Source organism: Melopsittacus undulatus, chromosome 2 (assembly GCF_012275295.1).
Source record: "Melopsittacus undulatus isolate bMelUnd1 chromosome 2, bMelUnd1.mat.Z, whole genome shotgun sequence".
In the NCBI taxonomy this organism is placed as follows: Eukaryota; Metazoa; Chordata; class Aves; order Psittaciformes; family Psittaculidae; genus Melopsittacus; species Melopsittacus undulatus.
The window spans coordinates 15,561,883-15,575,868 of NC_047528.1; the positions used below are offsets into that span (position 1 = coordinate 15,561,883).

The window sequence follows — 13,986 nt, forward strand, 5'->3', positions numbered from 1 at the left end:
ATGGAATTTTCCCTTCTCTTTTTTTCTTTTTTTTCTTTTTTTTGTTCTTTTTTGTTTTTTCTCTCCTCACTTACAAGAAATCTCTTACTTTCTGAGAGGAAAAAAGGTTAGCAGAAATCAGGTCTCATGGCTCTACAGGTTTATGAATAGTTGAACTTAGCTGTGAATTGTGGTAACAATCTTTTTAAAGACCTTAAACACTTTTCATCACAGAGAATCTTTACCAAGCTCCCCCAGAGGATCACTTATGGAGATGTGTGGAAATGGGGAATGCTGACCTCCAGTCCTATTTGCTTGAAGATGACTGTAGATTCTCACCTTCTGATTTGGCCTCCTAGCCTAACTTGGATGTCAATATCTTACTGCCACGTGTCTGTGAATCCACAGAAGTGAATTGTTGCAAGAATTGCAGAGCATGGCCTTCATTTCTATCCCTGTACATAGCAGAGGACAGCATTTACAAAGCCTGTCAGACATTAAAGCAAAGTTTCTTTACTTTATGAACCAAGACAGCAGTGTAGTCTGTGCTTTCGTTCGTGCTGGAAGTCTTGCCTCTGGGTCTTGAAACCTTCTTGGTAGAGTCAGGTGGAATTTGATTGCTTTGTGCTTGAGTGGAGGAAACTGCTTTTGAGACCTCAGTCTTTCTATGGACCTCGTTATTGGCTGTACCTGTGCTGTAGGGCATGAGCTGTTGAAGCCTGCAGATTGAGCTATTCTCTAAGCTGGGTGGCTTTGATGTTGACTTCTGCCTCTTCAGGACTTCTGCTGCTAAAGTTTTTATAGTGACTTCCACTCCTGCCCTCTTTTAATTAAAATAAGGAGAGCAAGGAGAATTATTCCTGTAATTTCAAGGGTGGGTTTTAAAGAGATCCAAAATTGGCACTTTTAATCATTTGTCATGCTTTTTATGTCAGTTATGCTTTTTCTTTGCAACCAAAGCCAGCAACCTACCTTTGAGTTTAGCTTTCTGGAAAGAAAGCAGGAGTTTTATGAACAGCAATGTTGACATCTTAAAAATAGTTTTTTGAAACAGCCTAATTTTTAATGAGCATTCAAAACATATTTATAATTGGCTCTAGCCGGTACCTGTTCTTGAAGGGGGAGTATTTCAAAGCACTTACCATGCCACACTTGAATGAGCCAATTCTGGAGTTCAGGCAAGTGGAACTTCTCTTCCCTTTAAAGCAGTAGTAAAGAAGCAGTATCACTTTCAGAAAGGGCCTTGATCAGAACTGAGAAGGAGCTGACCTCAGAGGCTGAGGCCAGCACACATTTTTAGAGGGGTTGATTTGACAGCTCATGGCACTTCTGGTGTGTTCCTTACACCACTGCCCTTGCGGGTCAAATACTGTGGTGAAGCTTTGTTCAAATTGATGCTAAAAAGCTGAGACTCAGCTGTAAGAATCTTTCACAAACTGTATCTTTTAAACAGCAAATTATTAGACTGGAGAAGGGGAGCGGGTTACATCCCCTCCAGTTTTTGCCTATCTCCTGTGCTTCCTGTGCTTGCTGTCGTCAAAGACCTATCAAAAGCTGTAGCAGGAAGTGCTAGGAGCCTGCCTACTGTGTTTATTAATGAACCAGGGTTTGATGTTAGCATCTCTATGCCCTTGCAAGCAGGTGTCACTGCAGCCAGCAGCAATTACAGCTGTATGCAGGAGACAGCAACATGATTCAGCCAGTCAAAAACAATATAAATGAATGAAGCTTTCACAGTTCAGGGATTATGTATTTTTAGCAAGCTATATGTGATGTAATCCAACAAGATAGCTGCATTTTTCTGAACTTAAATGCTTGTTCTGTTCCTGACAGCAGGCAACAGCATAACATAAAACTCGCAAGTTACAAAAGGGAAAGACTTTAAGAAGAAGGTAGGGTAAAATGGTTTTTATCCCATCAGTGCTGGTAAGTCCCACAAAAGGAAAATAGATTTGAGTTTTTTATAAACTTGTGACAAAAGAGGCCAGATTTTTTTTTTTTAAGGCCCTTAGGTACTGTTGAGTGTGCTGCATGTAGTGCTAGTAAAAACTGGTCTCTTACATTATTTCTTAACTATGTAGCTTTCAGGCTGCACAGCTGAAAAGCTTTCAGGCCTTTTGTTCACTTTGAAAGCGTGGTCTTGTTCTCTTCAAGTCTTGGATTAAGCTGTCCCGGTAGAAGATGTGTAGCAGTAGCCTGTTTTATGGCAGCAAATAAAGATGTTTTATTGCCTTTTACAGGATATGAAGTACAGCAATCTGAGAAGTCTGCATCTCTTATTCAAATGCCACTTGGATGTGAATGCCCCCTTTTAGAAATCTGAAGTAAAGAGGTGGTGACTGGTGTCTGTAGTACATGAGCAGGGCTATATTTATGATGTTTTTTCCTGAATTATTCCTGTTCCTCCTCCTCTACTGGAACTAAATGTTAATCACAATGAAAATTGACTGTAGGATCCCAGATCTCAGAACAGATGGACAACCTGATTAACAGTGTCTGTTGTAAGACCTCACTTAATAAAGTAGGTTATCAGAAAAATTGATTACCTGACATCTCCTATAGTGAGTTAAATCAGGACTCAGTAGCTCTTTGCTTACATGCTACTTTTAGACCAAATGGTGTTGTAAATTCTGATAACAGAGGGCTTTTAGCAGCAGAGTGAAATGAACATCTCTTGAAACTGCCACTTGGAGGGTGCTGGGAACCAGGCAGGTTTTTGAAGAACACAAGAAGTGTTTGAAACTGTAGATTTTTCTTCAAGCATTCTCACTTATTTCTGTACTCCTACTCAAACTTTTTGCTTGTCTGAAAAAAAAGACATGGGTAGTATAGTCTGGTTGAAGTATGTGCTCAGGATGAACAGTGTGAACACTCTGTTCTTATTGACATGAGATTTCTTAACATCCGTCCCATGTATAGATGTTTGTTTCAAGAGCAGTTTAGCAAACTAACACATCACTTTGTTTTTCTCTTAGTGAATACATCTCAATCCTATTTTTACAGCATTGATATCGCCTGCAAAGCAGAGTTCATCAGCGATCAATAGGTTACGGCTCCAACAGCACAACCCAAACCGTCACCATGAAACACTTCCTGAGGTAACTGTTCTGCATTTTTTCAAGTGTTAAATTATTCTAATTACTCCTATGCTGCAGTGAGTTAACAGTTTTAGCTGTTACCAGTAACACAGAAGGTGTAAACTAGTTTATACTAGATTGCTTTCTGTTGACCTAGATTTCACTATTTAATTAAAGCTATTTTAATTAAAAATTTCCAGTTTTTATAGAAGCAAATAATGTGGGAGCTGCCTTGTGGGACTGAAGCAGTGATGTATCAAATCAGTAGTGCCTGATATGTCAGGGGAAAATAGGAGAAACCGTAACCTGCAACAGTTCTTGAAAAAGGTTGGGTTTTCTTTCCAGTTCTCCCCATTCAAAAATGCAGTCTACTGTCTGTATTTTCGGAGTGTTATTTGTGAAAGCAGAGAAGGCGAGATGGCTGGCAAAAATGTGCAAATGTTTTTGAAGCAAATCATACTCAATTTGGAGGGGGACATCCATTGCTTACTCCTAGATGACTTGCAGTTTTTTCTCTATAAACCAAGGTACTGTGGGAGACTTGCAGGCACCAGCTGTAGGTGCAGAAAGCGCATTGTTTCTTTGTTGTGCAGTCAGCAGAGAGAGTTGAGCACTCCTAGAAACTAACAGAGATAATGAACATATTTGTGTATAAACCAAAGAAATAATTTTCTGTCTGGATGGGAAAAAGTTTTTCAAGAGAGCTGAAACATAGGCTTCTGTATAAAGCATCTATCACTATATTATCCTCTCTTTTTAGGCTGTTTATAGTAAATCAGCATTATCACCTCTAGTTTGATCATCTCGACCTTACTGCCAAGCCAGCTGTGGCTTAAGCATTTCTGTGGGGTGTTTGGGTCACTTTTCTCAGGTATCTTGAGCAAGCTGCAAAAAGACTCTGTAAATAGGTTATACACAGGTTAAAAGCATACAACAAATATTTATTTGCCCACACCCACAAAAGACAGCTAAGATTTAATGAGCCACTAGGGTAAGTGTTAGTGTGCTCACCACCCTGATAGGCCCCAGTCAGGAGGGAAAGGATTGACACCTGCAGCTCTGAGGCTCAGATCTTGGGACTGGATAGTCATAAATCTTCCATAAACTCCACTAGTACTGGTCCAGTGACTGAATGGTTCACCACTAGCCTGGCTAACATCACTGTGGTGCTTTTCCCCTTTACAGTTTTATAACATTCCATGTTGGAGTCTTCCTTCTTAGAGCCTACTAACAATTTCCATCTTGGCAGCCCTGCCTCTATAACTTTTACCTTTCTTTCTCTCTATAGACTGCTCATAAGAACAAGGACTAGTGACTGGGAGACTTCTCCCACATGCTTATGAAGTATTTCATCCGTCTCTTTATCTGTAACAGACTCCCACCATTTCTGCCTTATTGGCCTTCCTCCTGACTTACCCATAAATGCCAAACCCTATCGTTACCATCATTAAGCCATAGACAATCAAAACACTCTGTCAGTGATACTTCCACTTTTACTGTAACTTATCTGAAACATCTGAAATAAGAACAACTTGGAGAACCAACTGTAGCAGATACTTTGGGGTTTTTTTCAATAAATCCTAAAAACTTGACACCTTCTCTTAATCTACTGCAAATCAGTGCATGAGCACTATGATATTTGAAGTGTAATTTCTGCCTTACTGAAGTCAGATAAAATCGTCAGATAAAATGAAGATCATTTAGCAAAAAACCAAAAGTGGAGAAGTGTGGAAAGATGCTGTTAAAAACTACTCTTATGTCTTCCTTAGTTGCCACAGTGACTTGCTTTCATGTCTAAATGGAGAAATAAGGTGGATTTCAGTTGTCAAGCTTGCAAAGGCACAGAATGAAAAAGAATCTCTTGTGTTTTAAAGGAGCTGGTAACAGGTTTGTCTAGCAGAAAAACTCATCAGTACGTTACTTCTTGATTGACCTTCTATTCATGCCCTAAGTTGCACAAATAAACAGAGGTAGTCTAATTAGCCCTTAACACAGTAGTGTCACTTGCTTATTCACCTATTTGGACAGCTTGTCATCCATATCTTCTGTGTCCTTGACTTCTTAAGCCATAATTAGAATTTTCAGGAAGGAAATACTGATGTGTAATGCTTTCTTCTCTGAGCTCAGTATGTCCTTCAGGAAAAATAGTTGTGTAAGAATCTTTCCTATCCATAGGACCTAAAACAGGACACACACAGGAAAGTAAATGATGTATAAGGAGACTCAGTGACTTTCATTTAATTTTTAAACTAGTGATTTTGGAGGGTTTACAGTTGTTTTTTTTGTTTTACTTGCTTATTCTCTTCCCCTCAGTTTTAAATGCAGTCACTAGCATTGGGTATCTAGTTTTCATTTTCCCCAAAATACTTGTTACTTTTGTTGCTAGCTCTGAAAATACTATGGTTCTGAAATTACTGGGGAAGGGATTAAGCACCTTCTAATTTATTAGTTTCAAAATGTTGCACAGTAGTTGACCCCCTCCCTTGTGGAAGAAAGCTCTTCAGAACCTCTGCTGAGCCCCATTATTGTTGATAGAGATAGGTTGCTTGTTTGGTTTTGCAGCATTCCTGATAGACCTTGCGAGGTACTGACTGCCTAATATTGTTGTTTCTATTTTTTTCCTGTTAAAGCCATTCTTAGTAGAAAATCAGAGCTCAGAAATAGTGACATACAGCAGAGAAGATATAAAAGGCTTAAACATAGAGGATCATGGAAGGAGAGGTGAAATAAATGCATATACCAGCCCCTAACTGATGTTTGCTAGTTACACAGAAGAGAACTTCACATTTCTGTAGCTGTGGTGGTAGCTCTAAGCACTGGGTAGTGTTCCACAAGTCCATACTTACTCCTTTCAGAACATCTATGTCGGTATGATATTAATTTTTTTTTCTTGGAACCCAAGTAAGAAGTACAGTTTTCTGTAGTTCTGATCTTGGAGCACAGTGACCCTTTCTGTGGGCCAAATTGGGAGAAGTACACTGAGTTGTATTGATATTGCTCAGGAGCGAATGGGTAGCACTGATGCCCAAGTGTTTGACATCAACAACTGGGAATGAGTAATCCTGACTTCTTGTGGGAGGATGACTGCAGGTGTGTCCACTCATCTAGCATCCTTGGCAAGGGAACTGCCTGTTGATTGGCAAACAGTGATGTGCACATCAGCATCTTATTATGCAGTTTTTTCAAAACTTTGTTGTACCTGAATAAATGTTTGTATGAACTCGTTTAATGCACTTTGCATGTATAAATACAAATCTGTAGGGCTGTGCAGCTCTGCAAGAAATAGAGGAGGAAGAGCTCATATTGGGATGGGGAAGAACAGAGTGCAAGTTTCGGGAACACTTCAGTTTCTATAATACTGTTCTTAAAGCTCACCTCAGGATCTGAAGTATTGCTGTATATGACCATGCAAACTGCTGATGAAGCACACTCTCCTATCCTAAGAAAAACAGCAAAGTCAAGCAGAACAAATAAAGACATAGAAGAGATTAAGTGGAGAGGAGGCTTGGAATTAGAGTCTAAAACAAACCAGAAGTTACTGCCACTGTACAGTAGTCAGACATGTGGCTCATGATTCACTTCCACGTGGGTTCATGTTTGTGGTACACTGTGTTTTGTTTTATAGCTGCTAGTGTCTCCACTTTGCTTACATGAACTGAAGTGCATAGCTCCTAGCATGTAAGCCAAGTTTTATAATCACTAGTGTGCTTTTATTACAGGACTTCTGCAAGCAAGAATTCCACTTTATAAAGAACAACTCTTTGAAAACCAGCTTGTGTTATTTTTCCTGCTGTTCATGTTACAAATTGAAGATTTCCACTGTTGTAAGCTTGAGATGGATGAGTAGTAGAAAATTGAGGTATCAACAAAGGCTAACTTTCTTCTATAAGCTACCTAGTAGAAAACTAGTGTTTGTTGCTTTATTAGCATATTTTAGTGAATCACAGATGTAGTGTTTGAGTGCTTTAGTGACATGCTTTTAGTAGATGCATTTTTATTAGTTAATCTTTGTGTAAACCACAGCTGAATCAAAACTTTAGTGGGAAGGTGATTGCAACCATGTGGTTACAGCTCTGTCCCATTTAGAGTTTTTTTTCCTTTGATCTGAGAATCTGTCATTGAGCCTGAAGGCAGCAACATATAATTTAAATGCACCTAATGCGTCCCCACACACTCTAAAACTTATACACATTACATAATACAGTAAGAAACAAAGCTCTGAGTAATCAAATGGGTTGTGATGTTTTAGCCCTGTAGTCATGAACTTTGTGTGCTTCCTCATTAAAAGGAAATCTTCTTATATGGGCTGCTAACATGACATGAGTCTTTCCTCCCTTCTTTTGTCTAAAAGAGCTCTCTACCTAGACAGTTGCACTAATAGAAGCCTAACCTTTGAAAACAAAGCAGGCCAAAAGGAAGCAACTCTTATTTCTATTACAGATCTATGGTGAAAACCCAGAACTTTGTTTTGCCACACTCTACCTTTTGGGGGAGTTTGGCATTAATCTCTTGTATTCATTTCTCTGGACCTTCAGCCTGACTACAGAACTGGGCTATCTGAGGAGGCTGGGGAATGGCTGTAGGTTGTGTTTGGATTATTCAGGGATGGTCAAATCTGTGAAGGTCGATAGCAAATGTCTGTTGGAAAACCAAAATGCCAAATGTTAGCCTGTGGGTTTTTTTTCAAGCCACTGTTAAAGGTTTCAGTTTGAAGGCATTAGTTGACCTTATATGAGACTGACTTACCCTTTTGACTGTTGGAAACCTAACTAAGAATGGCTGCTTGGCGTATGACAGACTTGCCTCCTGATAACTGGTCTTGTTCTTAATACTGAAGGTCATAACCTGCTGTGAAGCACATGCAAACTCCTCTTAGGAGTGTGTTCTGGCACATCTTGCAGGGACAGGGACAGACCAAATATTTCGGTGTCAGGAGCTGAAACTTTTTTGCTTGTCTAAAACTTGATTCCAGTGTAGGAGTGATCCTTCATTCTTTATGTTTCACTTTGTATCTAAAATAGAGGGTTTCTGATACATAAAGACAAGGGGGTTCCCTTCATGCAGGCATTTGGGAGTGTTAAGTGAGGTAACTTAAAGTGTGAAGATAAAGTGGATGCTTTTAAAGTATGTTGAATAGTTGTGTGGGTGCTCTATTTAAACACAAAATGGCTTTAGGTCTCTTAGCTTAATCCCCCTTCAAAGGCAATTAAGCTAAAGTGAACATAAAGCAGATTAAACTCCTATGTGGACATAAACAAGAGTTAACTTCCCTTCCCTGAATGTGCTTCTACACCATGCCCTTCAAGATGTTTTTAGGAAGTGATGGAGTCTTTATTAAAGCCATCTGGAATTCAGTGTTTCAGAATAACCACTGCACTCCACTGAAAAGAATAATACAGAGTCTCCTAACAAATAACTGTCCTTTGAAAACATCAACAGCATGTGGAAAAAATAATGGGCTGATGATGAATATGCATATACACAGGCTTAGAGACCCAATTATTTTTGACCATTTAATGGCAAGCTAGCATATCAAAGCTGTATTGATGTTTTCCCATAATATAATCATAAATGATAATCACAGAGAGTTTGATGTTGGAAAGGAGCTCTGGGGGCCGTCTATTCCACTCCCCCTGCTATGGCAGAGCCACCTAGAGCTAGTTGCCTAGTTGTCCAGATGGTGATGTTCCAGTTGTCAGGTCTTTACAGCTTGCCTTCCTGAAATGTTCTTCTGAATCCAATGACCCTGGATAGATCCCACACACACACCCCAAGTCCTAGTACACCCCATAGGGGTTGACATGTTAGATAACATAGCACGATGTGGGCCTTCATAGCTGTTGAAATGAGGAAGCAAAACTGTGTCTAAATAAGTTATAGCCCATGAAATCTGCTTTTGGGGTGTGTTATGTAATTGTGGTAGCAGTATGTGGGCTTTGGTAGCAGCTGCAATGCTAACAAACTTTAAAATAGAGCATTTCTCATGTACACAGCCTCTTTGAGGCTTTTGTAGGATCACACGACAGTTCAGTCTAGGAGGGACATCAGCAGGTCTGTGGTCCAACCTTCTGCTCACAGCGGGTCAGTTCTGAGGTCAGACTGGGATGCTTGGAACTTATAATCATAGAAACAGAACAGTTAGGGTTGAAAAGGACCTTAAGATTATCTAGTTCCAATCCCCCTACCATGGGGAGGAACACCTCACACTAAACCATGTCACCCAAGGTTCTGTCCAACCTGCCCTTGAACACTGCCAGGGATGGAGCATTCACACCTTCCCTGGACAACCCATTCCAGTGCCTCACCACCCTAGGAGTGAAGAATTTCTTCCTTATATCCAGTCTAAACCTCTGCTGTTTAAGTTTCAACCCGTTACCCCTTGTCCTATCACTACAGTTCCTAATGAAGAGTCCCTCCCCAGCATCCCTATAGGCCCCCTTAAGATACTGGAAGGCTGCTATGAGGTCTCCACGCAGCCTTCTCTTCTCCAGGCTGAACAGCCCCAACTTTCTCAGCCTGTCTTCATACGGGAGGTGCTCCAGTCCCCTGATCATCCTCGGGGCCCTCCTCTGGACTTGTTGCAACAGTTCCATGTCCTTTTTATGTTGAGAACACCAGAACTGCACACAATACTCCAAGTGAGGTCTCACAGGAGCAGAGTAGAGAGGCAGGATCACCTTCTTCACCCTGCTGGTCACACTCCTTTTGATGCAGCCCAGAATACGGTTGGCTTTCTGGGTGCAAGTGCGCACTGAAGCCAGGTCATGTTTGGTTTCTCATCAATCAACACTCCCAAGTCCTCCACAGGGCTGCTCTGAATCTCTTCTCTGCCCAACCTATAGCTGTGGCCCAAACCAGGTGTTGGACCTTGTACTCATCATGGTCAAACCTCGTAAGGTTGGCATCAGCCCACCTCACAAGTATGTCAATGTCCCTCTGGATGGCATTCCTTCCATCCAGTGTATCAACTGAACCACACAGCTTGGTGTCATCGGCAAACTTGCTGAGGGCACACTCAATCCCACTGTCCATGTCAGCGACAAAGATGTTGCACAAGACCTGTCCGAACACCGATCCCTGAGGGGCACCACTCATTACTGGTCTCCAGCTGGACATTGAACCGTTGATCACAACTCCTTGTGTGCAGTCATCCAGCCAGTTCTTTATCCACCGAGTGGACACCTATCAAATAGATGACACTCCAATTTAGAGACAAGGATGTCATGTAGGACAGTGTCTAACACTTTGCACAAGTCCAGGTAGATGACGTCAACTGCTCCACCCCTGTCCATCACTTTTGTAGCCCCATCATAGAAGGCCACCAAATTGGTCAGGCAGGATTTTCCCCTAGAGAAGCCATGCTGGCTGTCACCCAGCACCTTGCTCTTTTTCATGTGCCTTAGCATGCCTTCCAGGAGAATCTGCTCCCAGATTTTGCCAGGCACAGAGGTGAGACTGACTGGTCTGTAATTCCCCGGGTGATCCATTTTCGTCTTCTTGAAAATGGGGGTTATATTTCCCTTTTTCCAGTCATCAGGAACTTCACCTGACTGCCATGATTTTTCAAATATGATGGCCAGTGGCTTAGCAACTTCATTCGCCAGCTCCTTCAGGACCCGCAGATGGATTTCATCAGTTCCCATGGACTTGTGGACGTTCAGGTTCTTAAGATGGTCTCAAACCAGATCATCTCCTACAGTGTGCCTGAGGTCTTCATTCTCACAGTCCCTGCCTCTGCCTTCCAAAACTTCTTTCAGTCGGGGGTTAAACTCTGAGGAAGGAGACTGCCCAGCCTCTCTGCACAGCTGTGCCACAGCCTGACTGTCCTTATGTGGAAAAAGCTTCTCCTTATATTTAGGCTGAGCCTCTTATGTTTCAGTTTATGACTGTGGTTCCTTATCTTGCTGCCCTGCACCACTGTGAAGAGCCTTGGTTTCTCTCCTCCATGATCTTCCCACAGGCACTAGGGGCTGCTGATAGGTCTGCCTAAAGTTATCTCTGCTGCAGGCTGAACAAGCTCAGCTCTCCCAGCCTCTCCTCCCAGGGTCTGTGCTCCAATCCTACCACCTCAGGAGCTTCTACTGAAATCTATCCGGTTTGTCAAAGCCTGTCTTGTATTGCTGAGGCTCAAAACTGGATGCAGTATCTAAATAAGGGCTTTCTTGGCTTACTGTCAGTTCTGCACTTCGAGAAATTGTGCAGCATCAGTACTGTATAACAGCCGATCTTGGGGAGAGCTGGCAGTCCTCAGGACAGGCTCTTAAACACCTCTCCTGGAGGTGGGGGGAGCTTTGGTTTCCTTAATCATCACTCTTGTGCACCTGAGTGTTGATTCCTGTTCATCAGGATAACCACTCAGCTTGAAGCAGCTGCATGCAGAGCCAAAGCTAAGCCAGGATGCAGTGGCTGCTTGGATCCTCAGCAGCCATAACAGGGTGAGCTGTGCTTCTTTCTCATGTAGTCCTGTTTCTTCAAAGCATTAGTAGGAACCAGGAACTAATAGGAACTGGCCTTTTATTTTAAGGGGACAGAGAGTTTCCAGAAATACATTTTTGAGCACTCTGGTGCTGACTTATTCTGTGCTTCCAGTTCTGGCATTTTGTGCATGCCAAGGGTAAAAACCATTTTTAACACTTATCAGGATAACTGTTTGCAGTGTGAATGCTGCTTGTGCTTTAAAAATGTTCTTAGGCAATGGGAATTTGGGCTGAGAAAGTACCTTCTGCTTGAGTGGTGACCTTGTTGAAGCAAACTCTGCTCAAAACTCTTATCAAGGCTTCTTCTTTTGCCAGGATGTTTGTCCAGGTATGTCTGTACTTCTACTGCAAGTGCTTGTGGCGCTGCCTGAAATTTGTGGTCAGGAAACTAACTGGTCAATGTGAATTGCAAAGGATTTGCTACAATACCAAACCTGGAGCTGCCAGAACTATGAAAATAGGTAACTGCAAAATACTTCTGCATGCCTTTGTACCTTTCTGCCTCTGCTAAAAATAGTATGACTTGTTCTTATAAATAAATAATTGTTCAATGAATCAAATATAAACTTAGCTTGTCTGACATGATGCTTTCAAATATTGTTCTCCTACAGAGGCATCACTGAAAGGTTCAAAGAGTAAGGTGAGTGAAAGATCTCGTCATTGACCTTTCTCTGTTGTGTCCTGTGCATTTGGTTTGTTCAGTCTGCTGTTTGCTCACCCCAAAAAACACTTTAAGGCTTGATATGATTTTCATTAAAACCATCTTCTACTGAAGAGGGTCTTGTGTCCACAACAGCAGGTGATCTTGCAAACTCAAGGAGAGTGTCCTGTACTCCAGGGACAGGCACACCATGGCACTGATAAATCAAGGGGGCAGCAAGCTGTGGTGGAGATGATGTGATGTATTTTGAGGTTTCTTAGCTTGATTCCTCATCCTGTCTTAGATTTTTTGTAAACTGCAGTCAGACACTTTCACACTTTACACCTCAGGGTTTTTGGTGTCAAAAGCAGGGATAAAAGAGGCTGAGGGTAGGAGCTCCTAGATAACTGAGACAACTGTCTTTGCTTTCATTTTAAATATGTTAATGGAGAAGAGCCTCTTTTGCTTCATCCTTTCAGTGTAGCACTGGGTATGCTATCCTAAATTCTCACAAAGCATTTGTGTATATGTTAAATAGCATCATTCAGCTGCTCATTTCTCATTGGCATGAGAAGCAGTGATGCTGAAAAGCTTACCTCAGCATTAGCAAAACCAGTGTTGCATAGCTCATAGTTCAGCATAATGCTTCCAAATATACTTGTAGCACAGACAGAAAGGCAGAATATTATTTAAAAGCTTCCATCTAGGCAATTGTGTAGTTTTGAGACAAAGCACCAGAAGGTTCAACCTTTTATTTTTTTAATGTTGGTTTTTGAATACTGAACTTCCAGGGACATCTCTACAAAGTGCAGTGACATGCAAGAAAAAGGAAGAATGTTTTGCTGTCCTACTGCAGTGTGTTGGGAGAGCTGTCAAAGGAAGGCTAGCAGTTCCAGTGCAGTCAGGGAGATGATCTTTGCTTCTTGATCAAAGGCCTCAGTGCAAATAACCTTCACTAGCAGCCACCACAGAAATGCAATTGACTACAAGGGCATGGGAAGTAACTTGAGTTCTTATAGGGCTAATGCCTGAAACTAGTTAGTAAGGTTGAATAGAGTGGAAAGGTGTGTGTATTTATGTTGAGTCTTCTGGGCTTTTAATCTAGAAGCTTTTGGGTATCAAGTTTACCATTGTTAACTTCTATTGGTTAATAGCTTCCATAAGAATTAACATGTGTTTAAAACCTTTTTAGAGGCTGCAAACTTCAGTAAGTGTTCACCCTGATGCTATTGAAAAAACAATAGATGACATCATGGAGCTGAAAAGGATTAATCCAGATATAAATCCACAGTAAGTTTCTGGTTTCCTTACAAAACAAATGGGAATTACTGATTTCTTCAGTGTCTAGGTCCATGGAGAACTAGTTCTCTGTAGCTGTTGTGGCACACAATTTGAAGATGAATTTCATCTCTCAGCATGAAACTCCATCTTAAGCTTTGTTGCCAAAAAGCTGATGGAAAAAATGAATGATATTTTATGGTGACTGTAACAGGCAAGTCCTGAGTCTCTATCTGCTTCCTGAATCATGCTGTCTTAGTATATTGTTGATGCATTGATTTATGGGGACCACTTCCACAGGGATAAAATACCACCAAGGCAGGTAGTCCTGGGAGTGCCAGTGATGCTTCTTGGCAAGGCTGTATGTGGCCTTTTGAGAAGGGAAGAAGTCATTCTGTTGTAACTGATATAAATAGTATACTCTTTTAAATTTTAAAACTTCCTTTAATTATCCAAGCTGCAGTTTTAACGATACAACATAGCTGATATGAAATTGAAGAGATTGACTACAAACCATTAAAATTACAAGTGTATA

The 13,986-nt window shown here is 41.3% G+C and overlaps 1 protein-coding gene across 3 annotated transcripts in view; it reads left to right on the forward strand.

Annotated features, from left to right (window-relative positions):
- ELMOD1 (ELMO domain containing 1) overlaps positions 1–13,986 on the forward strand; it is a 40,644-nt gene that overhangs the window by 12,978 nt on the left and 13,680 nt on the right. For all 3 annotated transcript variants that reach the window (XM_034060171.1, XM_034060173.1, XM_034060172.1), the window contains 4 exons: positions 2,983–3,077; positions 11,849–11,994; positions 12,145–12,173; positions 13,366–13,463. In XM_034060171.1, coding sequence (XP_033916062.1) covers positions 3,061–3,077; positions 11,849–11,994; positions 12,145–12,173; positions 13,366–13,463 — 290 coding nt within the window. In that variant the 5' untranslated portion in view covers positions 2,983–3,060. The remainder of the gene's footprint in view (positions 1–2,982; positions 3,078–11,848; positions 11,995–12,144; positions 12,174–13,365; positions 13,464–13,986) is intronic.